Source organism: Choristoneura fumiferana, chromosome 29, assembly GCF_025370935.1.
Source record: "Choristoneura fumiferana chromosome 29, NRCan_CFum_1, whole genome shotgun sequence".
Taxonomy (NCBI): domain Eukaryota; kingdom Metazoa; phylum Arthropoda; class Insecta; order Lepidoptera; family Tortricidae; genus Choristoneura; species Choristoneura fumiferana.
In genome coordinates, this window is record NC_133500.1 from 9669808 (window position 1) to 9687980 (window position 18173).

An 18173-nucleotide genomic window follows, 5' to 3' on the forward strand; every position below is an offset into this window, starting at 1 on the left:
AACTTGCTGAATTAATTAATTATAGGAAACCATCGCTTAGCGCCGTACAACTGTAAGTTGATCATAGAGGCAACTAAAGAAGTATTTTTACAGAACGAAGCTAGATATTTTAATTATTTTTTGTACTCTTGCAACACAGGGGAATCCAAAAACCAACTGCGTGACACAATATTAGGTCATTACTTGTCAGTTAAAAATACGTATACGGAGCTCGCTCGCTCCCTCACCTGCCATGAATTTGTACCAGGCAATTTCCATTTAGAACGGCTATTAAATTATTTGAATTAATCATCCGCCGCGTTGGATCTATAAATTTCCGAGTCGTGGGCATATTTCATGCATAAAAGATGATGGTCGAAAACGTCAATCGCTAGTTTTGTTTTGCTGCTTCTGTTTTTATTTATCTTAGTAAAAATCTTTATTACGTGTCACATTACAGGTTGCAATAGAAAATATAGTCAGTCTGGTTTATTTAACTTGTCTCGCGTCATACCTGGCGGAAAGGTGCCAAATAGACATGCCCGTTGAATCGCGATGGACAACCTTTGCACCAGAAACCACCCAGAGCGGGGGTCAAGACTCGAACGAAGACGGCGCCCCACTTCTTCAAAAAAAGTTTTTATTAGTGTGATAAGATGCGGAGATCTCTAAGCCGAGTTTGGACAAACTTTGTAAAACTTGTGGATTATTGAAATATGTTATCGTTTTATCTTTGGATAGACTAGACGGAGAAAGACAGGACCAATCCTATCCGATTCAGTTAATTACAGGCTAGCATTTCGTAGCAGTAATTATAAGTGTTCCCTTATTTTTAGTAATTTCGTCGTGTGAGATGAGATAGAATGTTATACAATATGTATTGCCCGCAACGCAGATTTATCTGCATCCCGCTGAAGTTTAATATCCAAAACAGCCGAAAGTATAATATCTTTTTATCGGAATGCGACGACAATTAGCGAGACAGATAAGGTTTGTAGCTGGTTAGTCGTTTGAACGTTTTTGTTGTTAGAGCACGCAGAGAGAACCAAGATTTCTCGATACTCAAAACAGTGACACTATATACACCAGTTTCGCCAAATCTCCCACAATCCAGTGCATTTTAGTCTGCTAACGAATGTTTGCCGTTGGAAGGCTTAAAGCTCCAAACTTTGCTTCCAAAGAGCTTTCAATAATGCATTCGTTTAGTTTGCAACAGACCTGTCCGTTCCGTTTCGAACTGTGCTCGGTATAGTTTCATTTCGACTATCGATTCGAGTTCTGTTTGGTCTTAAGCGAATACGCTAGAATAAGAGTTAGCAAACTTTTAAATCCTCGGAACTTTATTCAAGGCGCTAATACTATCAAGGGCTCAGGAGAATCTCGTCCTCAGTCCTATTTCATCACCTTCTAAACATGTCCTAGTTGCGGAGTGGTTCACACTATCCTGGTTCTGACATTTCTACTCGTATATTGTCACCTTCCGAACGCGTCCACATCCTTACATCATCAATTTTCCGTCTTATCCTTATTCACAGAACAGTTGTCATTTCCTGTGTTTTTTAGTTGTGTTCATACTAACAACGGGCAAGTCACTTACATTGCGGAAGAGCAATAAGTAATTGAGTACTGCTGTCATAAAATCCCACAAAGGAACAGATTTAAGCAAAATGTTTTTCTTTTTATTACTATGTTATTATCTATCTTTTGGCTTAGCTGTTTATGAGATTTCATTACTTTTTATATTTAAGCAAATTAGCTCAATCGAAACTCGGCACTTTTTTTACATGTTTTTGTTGGGATTTGACCACATTTTGTAGATAATTTTATTCCTATTTTGGAAATATTATATATATTAAGTACATGATATTTGGGAAATTCACACGATAACATTTTATTCCCTTTATAATTAGTTCAGTAGAGTGCACTATGTCTCAAGACGACGCCAACTAAGTTAGCGCGGTGCTTAAGATTTTGGCAGTTCAGGAATTTAGCTTTTGGTTAATTGGATTTTCATTTGATTTATGTCACAGTAATTAACAACTGTTTAAGTAGCTAGATTGAAACTTTGCTTATGGTGTTATAGTAAGGAAAGTACATACATACAAATAGTTCAGCATAGTTTCGTCTTCATTTCTATTGTCATATTCAGAACTCGTCAAAGTTAAAGTTATTATAGTCACTCTTTATACTTGTTCATTGCCTTTCGATTGCCAGTCTTGTTCTTCACGTGAAATGTGGACGAGTTACCACTACAAGACGTTTTATTTATTAGAAATGTATCAGCAGATAGTTAGGTTGGACAAAGGTTTTTCATCCGTATGCTTCAAATCAAAATGTTCATGCACGATTTTCACGCGGTACAATTTGAATTTCGGTGCATATATCGGAACATTATTGTTAATTACAATAAAAAAAACTCAAAAACGTTAATACTGTATTCAGGAAAGTAACTCAATGTTTATAAGGGCCAATACTAAAGTCCTTAATGAAGCTCTGAAGTCCGAAGGATTGCCAGCGAGCAATTGAGCGCAGCATGGATCTTGTATGTAGACCATAAAGAAGTGTGGACAAGTTAGGAAGGTGACAATTGAAAGTTTGTATGTTGACGACATATTATTTTGTACGAGTAAAGAAAGCGACTAAATGAGGTACGTAAAGTTATCCAGAGCCATACAAATGTCACCAAATACCAAATAAGACACACTTGCCCCGCGTCGCTCCCCCGTATCGATCAAGCCCGCGCCGCGACTATTGACATTATATCGCGTGACCGATCGGCAGTTCGTCGTAACTCTATAATTGCTCCTAATGTTCGTTTCGTATTCTAGATACGTTACTGCTAACCCATGTGCCTGCGGTTTATGCCACAGAAGTATTAACAGGAATCTTAGAAAGTTTATCGCGTGGGTTCCGTTCTACAATCCATGACAACACGTGTTTTCATACTTTTTTTTATAAATATACGCACACAAATAACACAAACCCTACTATCTCACCACCACACTATACTACACTGACGCGTTCTGTCAAAAGTTTAAGTCTCTACCAGAGATTCTTGGTGCTTTTTTTAGGTAGTGCGTACCTATATAGATTTGGTGCGATCTCATCAAAATATAATTAGCTTCATTTCAACATAAATATCGCACTTCTACAAAAGCATCGCCCCTAGTTCGACCTAAATATTGTAGTATTCGGCCTACATCGTTCGTGTACTCCACAAGTCGATAATAGTATATTATTAAAGCAACCGCTGAACCGCAGCGGTGGTTGTTAACGTTTGCTTTTTAAGCAAGTACATGACAGAAAAAAACATAGCTAGCTTTAGAGACATCACGAAGTACTTACGACGGAAGTTATCTTTGCACTACATGACAAGTACAGTCAGCTGCATAAATATTTGCCACAGCAGAGCGTGCAAAAATATCTGAAACGTCCTACCGGCCCTATAAATAGAGTCGTATCAGATATTTATGCACGCTTGTTGTGTCAGATATTGGTGCTGGTGACGGTAGTAAAGTTACCATGAAAAATTGTTGGTCAAATGATCATAGTGTACACTAAAGAAGAGTCACTGTGTGGCGATGAACATCAATATATTTGAGGCTCTAGTTCCATTTTTGTCCACTGGATCTACTCAGTTTATGACATCGAAAGGGCAAGGTGCAAAAATAAAGACTATTTATGTACTAAAGTAGCTATGCCTTTGATATGCTTGTGGTATTAGTTTCAGTGTTGACAATCGGGCCAGATAAGTTTGTGGCATAGAAGGGGTGTAGTTCATATAAAAGATCCACTGTATGGCTATGGTTGCAGTAGTAGTTCCACCTTTGGCCAGAGCGGGTTATATCTATAGCTTTTTATATGGTTGCCGTAGTAAATCCAGTTGTAACTACAGGGTTAGGTAATTTTGTGGCATTGAAAAGCAGTGTACTGAGACTGTATTCGTGCAAGTTTCATTACATTGCGGCGCTCGATTGACCACTACAAACCATAAACAAAAAAGTTTATGGCAGCGCAGGGGTCGAGTGTAACAAGGAACACAACTCACTGTAAGGTTGTGGCCTCCCTCCGGTGTACTGCGGCGACTGAAGCAGCGGCGCGCTCCTCTGCACTGGCTGCACATCCTCGTTCACTAAGGACAAGCATAAAAAACAATGTAGAAAACAATAGTTAATTTTGCAACTGCCGTCGTAAAGCCCGCAAGAAAAAATCATGCAAGTTGCATTTAGCTTGTGGTACTCTATCGACCATTTCGAACTAGTTCGCTTTACGGCCTCGCAATGTAATGCAACTTGCACGATTGTTCTTGCAGGTCCAAACTGGGCTTTAGTTAAAAAAGCACAACTGCAAACCTGCAGGGCTACTACGAAACTCGAAACTCGAAGTTCGTGTCGTGCGGTCCCTCTCGCTCTCGTATTAAATAGAAGTGTCAGAGGGACCGCACAACACGAACTTCATGTTTCGAGTTTCGTAGTAGCCCTGCTGCTCTAAAACGAAAGAGCATACGTGAACAGTGGCAGCAGAAGGCCCTTTAGCATGCCTTTTTAGAGTTCCGTAGCTCTACAAGGAACCAGTTTCGCCAAGTCCGTCCGTCCGTGGCTTAGCATGGAGACTCTAAGAATCTAGTCACTAGACTGTTAGACTCCAACAGTTAGAGTCTCCATACCAAAGCTGAAAGCTGTCATTTTGCATGGGTGTATAAAATATGAATCACGAGACGAAGCAGAGAAACAAAACTTAATGAACTAAAATAATTTCCTTGCTCACCCGCGACCTTACTATAGCTAAGCTTATGCAAAATATGCGTGTTCATGCAGTTCCTCCACCTCCACACTGTAAGAACACACACAAATCACACAAACCCATCTATCACCACCACCACACTACACTGACGCGTTTCGAACTCAACCAGAGCTCATCTTCAGAGTGACACAACCGTACACCATATATATGCATATTTTGCATAAGCTTAGCTATAGTAAGGTCGCGGGTGAGCAAGGAAATTATTTTAGTTCATTGATATGGACCTCCGCAAAGTAACGCCTGATTCAATAAATTATTTCAAACAAAACTTCTAAAAAACAAGATTTTATGGTGTAGGTTACACTTATAGTCAAAATACCACGCACAGGACTTATCACGCTAACACACTGTAGACTGAAGTAGACTGAAGTGTGGGGTGTCAAGTCTGCCTAGCAGCGCGAGTCCTTCGAACTACCCGCACTTGATCACAAATAGTACTCGCAGACTTGACACCCCACACTTCAGTCTACTCGTGACCACGGCCACTGTAATGTTGCCGAAACATCGAGGTAAATATTACTCGTGTGTGTTAGCGTGATAAGTCCTGAGCGTGGTATTATGACTATGAGTGAAAATCACGAAAGTTTAAGACATTAGGTTACACTTGTAAAGAAGGAGAAGGGTAAGTATTTTTTTTTTACGTTATTTACATATTAACAGAACTATTAGAACAAAAGCCAAAATAATCATGAATGTTTATACGAAATTCTGATGAAAACTAATTTACCTTCCAAACGTTATCTGTTTCCATGTTAGATTAGCATAACAATGGGGTTATTATAGGGGTACACGTCCACTGAACCACACGTACCCGTCGGTCCATTAACAGTTGGTTGTGTTGGTATGTTTGTCTAAACCATCATCAACATAGAGCGGGCTGTTAAGTTGAACATAATCAGCTTAAAAGTCGATCCATTTGATGAAAGAATCCGCACTTTTTTTTTATTGACTAACACAACGTTATTTAATTATTTGATAAGTAATTTAAATGTCAATGCCGTTTTTTTTGCTATTTTCAATGAACTTTACAATTACATTACTAGAGCAAATTAGTTGTGGTGGGATATCCAAATTTTCACTTTTTAGGGTTCCGTACCTAAAAAGGAAAAAACGGAACCCTTATAGGATCACTTTGTAGTCCGTCTGTCTGTCTGTCACCTTTTTTCTCAGGAACGCGTGGAGGTATCAAGCTGAAGTTCATATCGACATACATAAAATCACGCCTCTTTCCCAACGGGGTAGGCAGAGACTACATCCTTCCACTTGCTACGCTTCTGCGTTTAGGGGCATACATGTCCAAATGTTAGAAAGTCCAGGTGTCACATTGTCCATGGTCAAAAAGTCCGAAGGTTATAATGCCTTAATGTCGGATAGTCCATATGTCCGAGAGTCCAGGTGTCACATTGTCCATTGTCAAAAAGTTCGAAGGTTATAATGCCCTAATGTCGGATAGTCCATATGTCCGAGAGTCCAGGTGTCACATTGTCCATTGTCAAAAAGTTCGAAGGTTATAATGCCTTAATGTCGGATAGTCCATATGTCTGAGAGTCCAGGTGTCACATTGTCCATTGTCAAAAAGTTCAAAGGTTATAATGCCCTAATGTCGGATAGTCCATATGTCCGAGAGTGGGGTCTCACTCATTCTAATTTGGTTTTGTTTACACCTATTGCAATCGAATTGTTTTCGACTCGATCGCCTTTACTGTCAAGTCAATAAGAGCTGCCACCACGTAGACAATACGATAACAATATGGAAAGAGACAATGTAGAATGAGGCCCCAGTCCATCTGCATGACTGGATCAGCTGGTCAATTCTTGTCGACTCGACATGGCATGTACGAAGCATCATAGATGCATCTGGATCTTACTGAGAATGGGTCTCAGGGTGTTAGATAACAGACTGGAAATAATGCAGATGAGCAATCTAGCTCTCTAATCTATTTCAGTTATATTTATCATTTAGTTGTGTTAGTCATATTTTTATACAATGACACATTATGGGATTCAGGCCTTCAGAACTAGGACGTTTAATCCTTCGGACTTTTTGAGTATGGACTTTTTGACGCTAGGACTTTCAGACACTAGGATGTTTCATCCTTCGGACTTATTGTCCATGGACTTTTTGACGCTAGGACTTTCAGACGCTAGTACGTTTAATCCTTCGGACTTTTTGACCATGGACTTTTTGACGCTAGGACTTTTAGACACTAGGACGTTTCATCCTTCGGACTTTTTGACCATGGACAATGTGACACCTGGACTTTCTGACATTTGGACATGTATGCCCCTAAACGCGCTTCTGGCATACAACTCTCGCTTCCTCTACATTCATCAATCTTTTCATGCATGCACGTCGGTTTAGCGTACTCCTGACCCGACCTTTCTTCAGAACGTCTCCGATTTGACCGTGGTACGTTCGTCTAGGCCTTCCTCTCCCAACGTTCCCATTCACGATCGTCTTATAGATCTGCTTAGTCAATCTGTTTTCATTCATTCTCTCAACATGCCCAAACCATCCAAGCATCCCTTTCTCAATCCGTGTGACTATGTCTGTCAGACTGGTCTGGTGCCGGATGGCTCTAATGAGCTGTGATCTTTAGTCGTAAGTGACGTGAAAATTAAGAGGCCTTTGCTCAGCAGTAAGTGTATGTCGGCTGATCTGATTGATTGGGTTCGTACCTAAATTTAGCATATTTCCCAATGCAGCATGAAATCCTTCGTGTGCGAGATTGACTAGCACGTGTTAGGTTTTATTTCCACATTTAAATATGATCTGAATCTGAATTATATTTGACTTTTTATTCAACACATCAGAATATAAAACAGCGAAAAATAAATATACAATATACATAACCAGTAACTGAAGACATCGAATCTGCTTAGATTGAAATTGATCACTCCAATCCATGAAAAAGAATTATGAATATATTTTTTCCTCAACCGTATGGGATTTGCTAAGAAATCGGCTAAGTAATTATCATTATATTCAGAATAAACCGGAAAAGTTGTTAAAATGGATTTAACAGTCAATTCCAGTTGAAACTTGGTAACAACAAATGTAACTTGAAATTTGAATTAAGAGGCGCAAATTTTTACAACCCATCAAATAACATTTACAAGATCGAAATATTTTTTGAAAAATTTCTTTTTATACTTACAAGCTTTTTGTTGGCTGCACTTGCATTATCATCCAATCTATATGCGTATCAAATTAGGAAAAAACCTAATGTAATAAATAATTCCAAAAGCTTAATGGTTACTTGCCCTGAAATGTATATTTCAGAATCAATTTTTTATTTATTTATGACGTTGAAAGAGCATTCTACACTTCCACTGAACGTAGGTATATGTAGTTACATGTTTAGTTTTAGTTTTGTAACTAAGGGACCCCATAGATCCCTGTATTATTATTGTTCTTTTCATGTAATTTTTCTTTAATTTTATACTGTAGTTTTTAAGTATTTTATTTTGATAAAATGTCTTTCTGCCACGTTTCTTGCAGCGCATTCTTCTCGGGAATGATGGTCTTTTTGAAAGCGCTGGTAGTTTAAAAAAATAACGTGTAAAAGTGCCCATTGCGGTCTATTTACTGAATAAATATATATATATTTTTAAATTTATTATTATTATCTAGCCTGGATTGATTGGTGTCCTGCTGGGCAACGGTCCTACCCCCCATGTCCTCCAGTTTGACAGTTCCTACATCAGAAAAAAAAGTTGAATGTCGCATTTGACTTAATTAGTGATGGTAGTCTTTAATGCTCTAAGCTGTACAGCTGGCATTGAACCTCATAATGATAGTGTGCGACGCTGAACCGTATCCGCTCAGGTGTCGCCCGCTGCAACCAATGCCTGCACAAGTGGAGCCTTTAAGACTTGCCAGCGTGTGACTGCGGCGCTCCCCAGCAGATAGCTTATCACGTCGTTGGAGAGTGCCCCAACCGACGTGTTGCTGGCGGTTTCAGGGGGCTTAACAGATACTCTGGGAAGGCTATAGTCTGGCTAAATAATTTAGATTTAGTTTTATAAGAAACGCAGGACTTGTATTCGAAAGGCCGTGCGATAATAATAAAGTGTGGTAAAAGGATTTCTTAGTTCATACAAGGTTCCATTTGTGTGTGTAACCATTTAGGCAAATATAATTTTTACCTCCACTTTCCAGCATCATTCCCATTCGGAACTGGCTCTTCGAAAACCATCCAAGAGTTAAAATAGGAGCTTCTTTGAATTAATTCCGCACGTAACTCATTTACGCAGCACCGACGTAAGGCGTAACGAAAATTCCTGGCAACGCGTCCGTAATTCAAAAAGTCCGAATTCACGCTTGTTATTATACAGCATTAGGGGTGGGGCATTGTAGAAATTATATTCAAACACGCCGCTCGAATAAAGTGGGGAGAAGTCCCACTTAAATTTCAACAAGTTATTGTAGGTCGGAAAAGTTTCGGCAAGCGATTTGGTGGTTACCTCCAGAATTGGGTCACTTTTCTGCAGTCGAGCTGGAGTTCTGTTAAAACAATTTTATTGTTGTACTTTGTAATTAAGTTAAGAGTGACCGAGTTACTTATTGTTTGATTTTGGCTTTTTTCCTCAGTTCGCTGTGAACGAACGAGACTCAATAAGCATTGTTATTAGTATTCAGGTGTATGAGCATAAAAGTAAGTTTGCAATCGAAAATAAAATCGACAATATGAAAATATGTATAGTAAAAGAAGGAGCTGCAAAGCAAGAAAAATATTAAGTCATGACTTCATGAGGCCTCCACTAACAATTATGACAGTCTTTAGCAGTGGCGAAGCGTTCATAGAACCCTATTCCCATCGGCTTGCACAATATTTACAAAATAGGACAACAGGACATACAGGATTTGTGAAAGATGGAAGCAATCTTTGCTTCGGCTTTACCACGGAAATATCTGCACGCCACGCTGGTCTTTAGTAAAATGATGAGATTGATGAGATAGAAAAAAAAAATACCACCGAATTGATGAATGATGACCTCCTCCTTTTTTTGAAGTCGATTAAAAAGTGAGTTCCTTTTTAGAAAGAAAGATCTCGAGATGACTTTACTTAAAAACTACTCCAATTAGGAAGATAAAGATTTAAGATTGGTTTTTTGGAATCTTTTTGTATTTTTTTTTATTTCAATTCCAAATTTTTACTTTTACGGTCATCCCGTAAAAGATAAAGATTTGACAATTGTACCTATGACTACATGGCATCCTACTAATATTTTAAATGCGAAAGTTTGTGAGTGAGTGAGTGAGTGAGTATGTTTGTTACTCTTTCACGCTGAAACGGCTGGACGGATTTGGATGAAATTTGGCGAAAAGTTAGTTTATAACCTGGATTAAAACATAGGATACTTTTTATCCCGGTATTCCCACGGGATAGGGATAAAATCTCGAAATAACAACCTCTGGGCTTAGAGTCATGAAATTTGGTATGTAGGTAGTTGGACGTCTGGAATAACAGATAGGTGACTTTTTGACCCGATATTCCCACGGGATACCTAGGGATAAAATCTTGAAATAACAACCGCAAGGCTAAGAGCCATGAAATTTAGTATGTAGGTAGCTGGACCTCTGGAATAACACATAGGCTACTTTTTATCCCGATATTCCCCCGGGATAGGGATAAAATCTTGAAATAATAACCGCTGGGCTTAGAGTCATGAAATTTGGTATGTAGGTAGTTGGACGTCTGGAATAACAGATAGGTGACTTTTTGACCCGATATTCCCACGGGATACCTAGGGATAAAATCTTGAAATAACAACCGCAGGGCTAAGAGCCATGAAATTTAGTATGTAGGTAGCTGGACCTCTGGAATAACACATAGGCTATTTTTTACCCCGATATTCCCACGGGATAGGGATAAAATCTTGAAATACTAACCGCTGGGCTTAGAGTCATGAAATTTGGTATGTAGGTAGCTAGACGTCTGGAATAACACATAAGCGACTTTTTGACCCGATATTCCCACGGGATACCTAGGGATAAAATGTCGAAATAACAACCGCTAGGCTTAGAGGCATGAAATTTGGATGTAGGTAGCTAGCCGTATGTCTGGAATAACACATACTTAAGTACGCTACTTTTTATCCCGATATTCCCACGGTATAGTTTTGTAACTAAGGGACCCCATACATCCCTGTATTATTATTATTATTATTTCGTATTTTTTTCTTTAATTGTATACTGTAGTTTTTAAGTATTTTATTTGTAATTATTTTATTTTGAAAAAATGACTACCAAGTTTCTTGCGGCGCATTCTTCTTGGCAATGATGGTCTTTCCGAAAGCGCTGATAGTATAAAAAATGACGTGTAAAAGTGCCCGTTGCGGTCTATTTACTGAATAAATGATTTGAATTTGAATTTTGCATTTGAATTTGGATAGGGAAAAATTTTGAAACTTCAGTACTGGGTTTAGAGTCTTGAATTTTGTACAGTTATTCACAACACAACTTCAATGAAGAACACGATATAAATATTGGACACTTCCAGTGGAATTTTGTAAAATCCCGAAAATTTCAATTGCAGCTACCACACCGAATAGTTTACGCGTGCGAAGCCGCGGGTAAAAGCTAGTTGTTAATAAAAAATGGAAAATCGACTTAATTCCATTCACGGATCCTGACTATGAAGCTAGAAGTCTCGGGTTCGATCCCCGGTCGGGGCAGACATTAGTGTCAAAAACAATACCTCTCCTTGCAGTCGGGTAAAAATACGAATGTTTGTTCTCGAGTCTGAGATGCTTAATATGTTTTTAAGTATTTAGAGTTACCTACATATTTTTAACCGTTATCTTAATTGTACCTATGCTTTGATTAATTCGGGGACTAAGTAAATTAGTATAAATTGTGCAATGATATAAAATTATATAGATTATTATTTATTCAATTATCCCGAGACAGGGATGTGTTTCGATGCCTAGTTCCGTTACAAATAGCGTTGATAATTATCAAATTGACAGTGCTTCTTGGCTTAACCAAGCCGATGGCGAACAGCATATATTCGATGCCAAAAGAGCAACGAATTTATGTAAAGTTCAAACAAACAAATAAAATCTGTCTCATATATCTGGGTCGATTCAGCCGAGGTTGGAGTCCAGCGCAAACTTATAAGGAATTGTAATAAACTTAATGCGACTTTGTCAAAAGAGAGAATTTGCTAGAATAAAGTGGGTTGTAAGAACAAAATGAGTTCATCGATAGAGTTAACTTTGTGTATAGTTTATAGCGATCCCTCACATGAATAAGTAAGTATATTAATTTAACAAAATAAGGTTTGATTAAAAAACCGGACAAGAGCGAGTTAAACTTGCGTAAAGAATGTTCCGTACGTACGTTTCTAGATATTACGACAGTTCTTATAGGTTTTCCTGTAATCTATAAATGGAACTATTTTCTGTAGGTTTTTTTTTTCATAATTTTAGACGCAGTAATTCCTGAGACGTGGGCGGCGGGAATTGTCAATTTTCGCCTATTTTCATACATAACTTAAAAATTATTGATCTTAAAATATATGATAATATACCTACATACTTTCATTTGGTAATAATTTTCATTTTATATTTCTAATTAACCCCTAAAAGTGAGTATTAACATACATACAAACATTGCAATTTAAACACAATCAAAAGCTTATAAAAAGTGAAATTCTAGCTAAACATCGTGTCACTACTAGAAAAGCAAAGGACGAATTGTCTTTGAATTAATTAACGTATATAATGCTAATATTACATTAGAGCCCCGATTGGACCCGTAATCGGATTCCATCGTTTACGGTTTCTCGTCACGATTCCAAGCCGAAGTCTTTGTTTAACAACAGTAATAGGATTAAGATTTAAGGCTAAACTAAACTTAAAACAAAACAGGCTTACACAATGATCTAAAATCATACTTCAAAAAATCCCTCATCAACATTATCAGCCTTAGGACATCAACTTTAGGTCTCCCCCCACCCATCTTTAATAGACTATTATAAACTTGCAGACAAACATGGAAGTCGAATTTGACCTATTACTACGAGTATTGATGGGATTGATTAGATATTTAATACGGATACGTAGTTTGGAGGACAATGCAAGATAAGTCAGTAAAAAGTTCGAATGAAAAAAATAATTTTTGAACAAAGACTTATTTATCAATACCCAACTCTATTGACAGCACATTGTTTGCTCACTTTTACGTCATTTGAACATAAAAATGCGAACAGAATCGAAATTATTTTTACACATTTAACCCTGCTTTGACATAAAAAAATACTAAGTAGTCTAAAACTTCCATTGGACTTGTCAAAGCTCGTTCTGCAAATAACTTATCAGAACAATAATTAAATGTAAACGATATTGTAACCTTTTTAACGCCAAAAGAGGATGTATCCCTCAGAAAGTAAAATGTAAAAGTGATCTTCATACAACGGAATAAATTCAGATTCGTCGTCGTCGTCGTCCCAGCCTATATACGTCCCACTGCTGGGCACAGGCCTCCTCTCAGAACAAGAGGGCTAAATTCAGATTAGCTTTACCATTTAGCTATAGGCTTGGCGTTGATAATGTGAAGAGACCTAGAAAAATTGCCAATACAGTGCATTGAATTAATTAATACACTATTCTATTTAAAAGTTTAAAACTAGTCATAAATCGATTATCAAATAACAATTGAATCAAAACATGTCACTATGTAATTGGTCACTACAATACGAACCAATTCTAATGTTTTTAAGTTTTACACGGAATTATGTTGCAAATAAAGTATTACTAAAATCTTAAAACAAAAAATATTTGTATGGTAATAAATAACATGATATAAAGTTTACCAATAGCCGTAACATTAATAATATTTGATACAATTAACAATTTCTCACAGAATTTGCGTGAAGACAGATAGTCTAAGACAAAACATCTATTTGTGTTAAGGTTGAAATCGATCTGATCATTGTTCAGAAAAAATAAAAGTTTTTTTTTTTCATTTTCATGGCAACATCTTATAGTACCTTAGGCTAGTGAAATATAACACACTAATATAAAAAAAAACTACCAATTAGGATGATATTATCAACAACGAACTTAAACGTAGAGCTAGCAACATAACAGCAAAAAACTAGTTAGACATTTTGAACAAAGCAAAGACAAGAGCAGTTCCATCTCATGCAAATAAGATAAAACAGATGTTAAAACGGCTATTGACAAACTTAAAATGAAAGACATCAACATAAAACTCACCGTAGCAACTAGTGTTTCCGTTCACGGCGATGACATGCCCCGTCACTTCCCTGCACATATAAAAGACGAACACACTCTTTAACCCGTTTGTTGCGTTTCTCTTGCTTGAGCTTCAACTGTGCATGCCAATTTTAATTAAAGCTACAAAAATAGAACGATATATAAACAGTCAAAATAATAATCCAATCATTCGTTCCATATCATACAATTGTGTAGCTGGATCATTTTTGTGTTGTGTTACTGCTTTGTTTTCTGTATTGTTTTGCTGTTCTGTGCTTTCTGCAGCTTCATGGTCATGATGTTCTCTGTTCTTCTCATTGTTGTCGTTTGCACCATTTACAAGAGTGTGTTTGTCTTTAGTTTTATATGTGCATGGAAGATTACAAATAATAAAATCATTAATATCGATTGTAGTGGTAGTAGCAAAAAAGGTTCACCACTATACCTCTGTTGGTTAACAGTACCTTGTTTCCCTCAGGCTGGAATCTACCGTACTATGAACTATACGGTGGTCAACCTTTTTCTTCTTCGTGTACATCTGTATGTTTTTAGTCACACTGTTGTGGATAAGAAGAGCTATGTAAACCAACTACTAGATCGACAGAAATATCATTGTCATGACAGTAAATATTATTAAACACTTCGATATTTGTATCGATCTGTATTAGAGTATAAATATATAAGCGGCTCAGGCAAAATAATAGTCAAGCGTAAGTATAATTAATTAACAACAAATTCAATGTCTCATTAGCATTTCCCATTCCTTAGTAATAATCAGAAAATTCAGATGAAGAAAATAATTTGACAAAAGGAACGTCATCCATCAGTTAACGACTAAAACATTAAATCTATTGTTGATCAATTAATTAATCCAATAAATCCACTCTTACCAAAACCCACCCAGTATTTCAATGTGCAATTGAATCGAACCATTTGAATCCTGACTCGATTCATCTTAGAACGTTCTCGTAAACGTCATGCATGATGATTTTCCATTCCGATTCCGAGGTTGTAACGACATTTTATTGAGAAAAGCTACTACGATAGGGCAAGATTCAACTGGTTCTACAGTGCATGTTTCATTGTTCATAAGGTAAATCCATAGAAACATATTCATTGTTACTTATTTATTTTACTTATAACATGGAATAGAATCTAAAATCTAATAACTAGAGTCATATGGAATCTAATATTTCGTGCACGTCTGAAAATATGCAACACTGAATAAAAGTAAAATTTTAATGTTGGTTACACACACGAGCATTAACACAACTAGTAGCAGAACATTGAGAATTGTTAAGTTCTTTTAGCTCGGGTGAATGCTAAATTGTGTTAAATGTAATATACGTGAAGCTTCTAAAGCTCATGCTGCGAGATGTACTTAATACGTATACGGTGTGGTAACCAGGGTAACGAAAGAAAGCCACCTGTCAAAGTTAAATGTAATATATGTGAAGCTTCTAAAGCTCAATGCTGCAAGATGTACTTAATACGTATACGGTGTGGTAACCAGGGTAACGAAAGAAAGCCACCTGTCAAAGTTAAATGTAATATATGTAAAGCTTCTAAAGCTCAATGCTGCAAGATGTACTTAATACGTACGTATACGGTATGGTAACCGGGGTAACGAAAGAAAGCCACCTGTCATAGTCGCTATTACATAGGTATTACACACGCGTAGTGGAATGAAAGAAAGTGTTGGTAGAAGCTTAGTCGTTGACCGTAATGTGGTGATGAAATTAATTTTACAAGGATCCTAACAGGTAGAAGTATCGAAAAATCAAGCTATATCACAAAGGGGTCTATTATTAAAAGAGTTTCCTAGGGCTAAGACTTACTAGGGCAAACGGCTTGATATTCTACACGGCATATCCTTTCGCAGGTAGATTTCCGCGTACCATCAATACGGTAAAAGAATGGATGTGGGGTTGGGCGTGAGAGAGGCATATTTCCGAAATTGGATACATGTGGCCCTTACGACGGACTATGACTGATGGGGGATGTAAGGGGGCAGGAGCCCTTCGCTATGTAGGACATGGACTTCGATACATACGGACATATAAATTAGGGCACGTGACTGACTACTACTATATCTATAATCTGAATAATATGATTGTCATTTTTATTTATTAGTAATAAGCTTTCTCGGAGGTGCGGTTTCGAATGCCATCCGGAGAACTGAAAATCTTTTTCGTAAACGTATATAGGGTTCCGTACCCGAAGGGTCCAAACGGAACCCTAATGCTGTCATTCACGTGTTCTTCAGTCTGTCACACAGATACAATGGCTAGCTTTCCGATTCGTTTAAAAAAAAAAAACTCATTTTACTCGTACTTGAAACTTTTGCAGAAAATTACAGGTTCCCAAAAAATAAAAACGAAACACGGTGATGTGACGGTTGAACATAAATTCTTATTTACGTGTGCCTTCTGAACTGATCAACGTCGGGCCCGCGCGTAGCATGTGCAACCCCTGTCAGTCACTCTAGACAATAACAATGTTCACAGGAAGATACGAAAAATCCTCATACGCATACGATACGAGAGAAAATCTCTAGAGTAAAATCATAGAGTTTTTGGTTAAAAAACCAGATTAATGTATTGTCACCAGATTAACATATGTATGTCAAATTTCAAGTTAATCCGACTAGTGGAAATTGGTCAAATTCCCCTTGTTCCCCGTACATAATCAACTTCCATTACCAGCACTGGGAGAGGACTAAAGAATCCTACTCCAAAACCGGGTATTGTACTATGAATTATTTTTCCTCGTACATTACCGGCCCATGACGTTGGTTTTGTACAATGAAAAAAGATCCTTTTACAAAACCGGTTTTAGAGTAGGAATTTTTTGTCCTCTCCCAGTGCTGGTAATGGAAGTTGGTTACGTACGGGGAACAAAGGTCGAATTCAACTTGCAAGTTAAATAAAAGCTTGTAAAAAACACCAGGCTCATTAACCCGTGCGAATTCCAAAAAAATCTCTTGTTTGTACACCTATAGAAGTGATCCTTAAGGAACATGTCTGCCAAGAACCAAGTCTAGCTACAGTGATATGTTCTCTGTCTCTTTCCTTCTCTATAGCTTTGATGTGACAACACAATGCGTCACGACACAACACGACAGATAAATGTAAAAGCGGCTTAAGTCAGTCAGTTAGTGACGATGCTCTTTTATAGGTAACGGTCACATATATTACATGTAACGTGTAAAGTTAGCTTCGTTTTAAATTTCAGGTGTAATCTCGCACAACAATTCCGAAAACCTCAAGAATTGCGAGCGGGGGTTGTCCCCACGATACTCTGCTTGAAAAGCCAAAGGTCAAACAACTAGTAGGTTATCAAGGTTTCTCCCTAAATAACATATTGCATGTTCTACATCACCAGCCTTAAAAATTCCACCTGAGGGGCAGCTAAAGCCAGCGTCGTATCAAGTGGCGACGGGATCGTAAACGATTGATGGCGCCCCGCGGGCCCTCACAAATTGCATAACGTACGGACACGGAACCCTGCTGTTCGAGAAACCCGACGGGCTGAAAGCGCGTGAGAATTTGAGCATTTTTTTAAAGTACGCATCGATGTCAGAGAACTAGTGCCACCGGCGGCAGGATTGGTGCCATAGGTTCATGTCATTCATGTTGACATGTTCCAAGCGTCATCATCTCAATCGGGCTGTGTGGTACCTATCACTGCTCGGCTCAGACCGCCTCTCAAAGTAAGGCTTGTGCCATGCTGGATTAGAAACTTCGCATACACCATAGAATTGCTTCGCAGATTTATACAGTTTTCATCTAGAATAATCTAGATGTTTTGCTTCGCCAAAAAATCCACAGATAATTTTCAAATACAATTTCGCACACACACAAACACAGAGATCGGTTTTGCACTACTGACTGATTGCTTAACAAGCCATTGATCGAGCCAATACCACGTCTTAGAGTTTTATGCTGCTTGCCGTTAAAATTCCGATGAAACTCATAGAGATAAATATCGATATTTCCCACAAAAAAGCGTCATTAATCACCTTCACGAAGATTTTTCGAACATGATGCATGCAACTGCTTCGAAAAATCGGGACGGGAACTCATTAAAAGTAGTCACAGTACTCACAGTCTACACCCCGTAACTAACATAATAAATACTCCAATGAGTTGACTTTGACAGCA

The 18173-nt window shown here is 37.8% G+C and overlaps 1 protein-coding gene across 1 annotated transcript in view; it reads right to left on the reverse strand.

Moving 5' to 3' along the window:
• Nucleotides 1–18173, reverse strand: part of sm (heterogeneous nuclear ribonucleoprotein L) — a 455512-nt gene that overhangs the window by 27806 nt on the left and 409533 nt on the right. The window contains exon 7 of the mRNA XM_074109858.1: nucleotides 4028–4111. Within this exon, the coding sequence (XP_073965959.1) occupies nucleotides 4028–4111 (84 nt within the window). The remainder of the gene's footprint in view (nucleotides 1–4027; nucleotides 4112–18173) is intronic.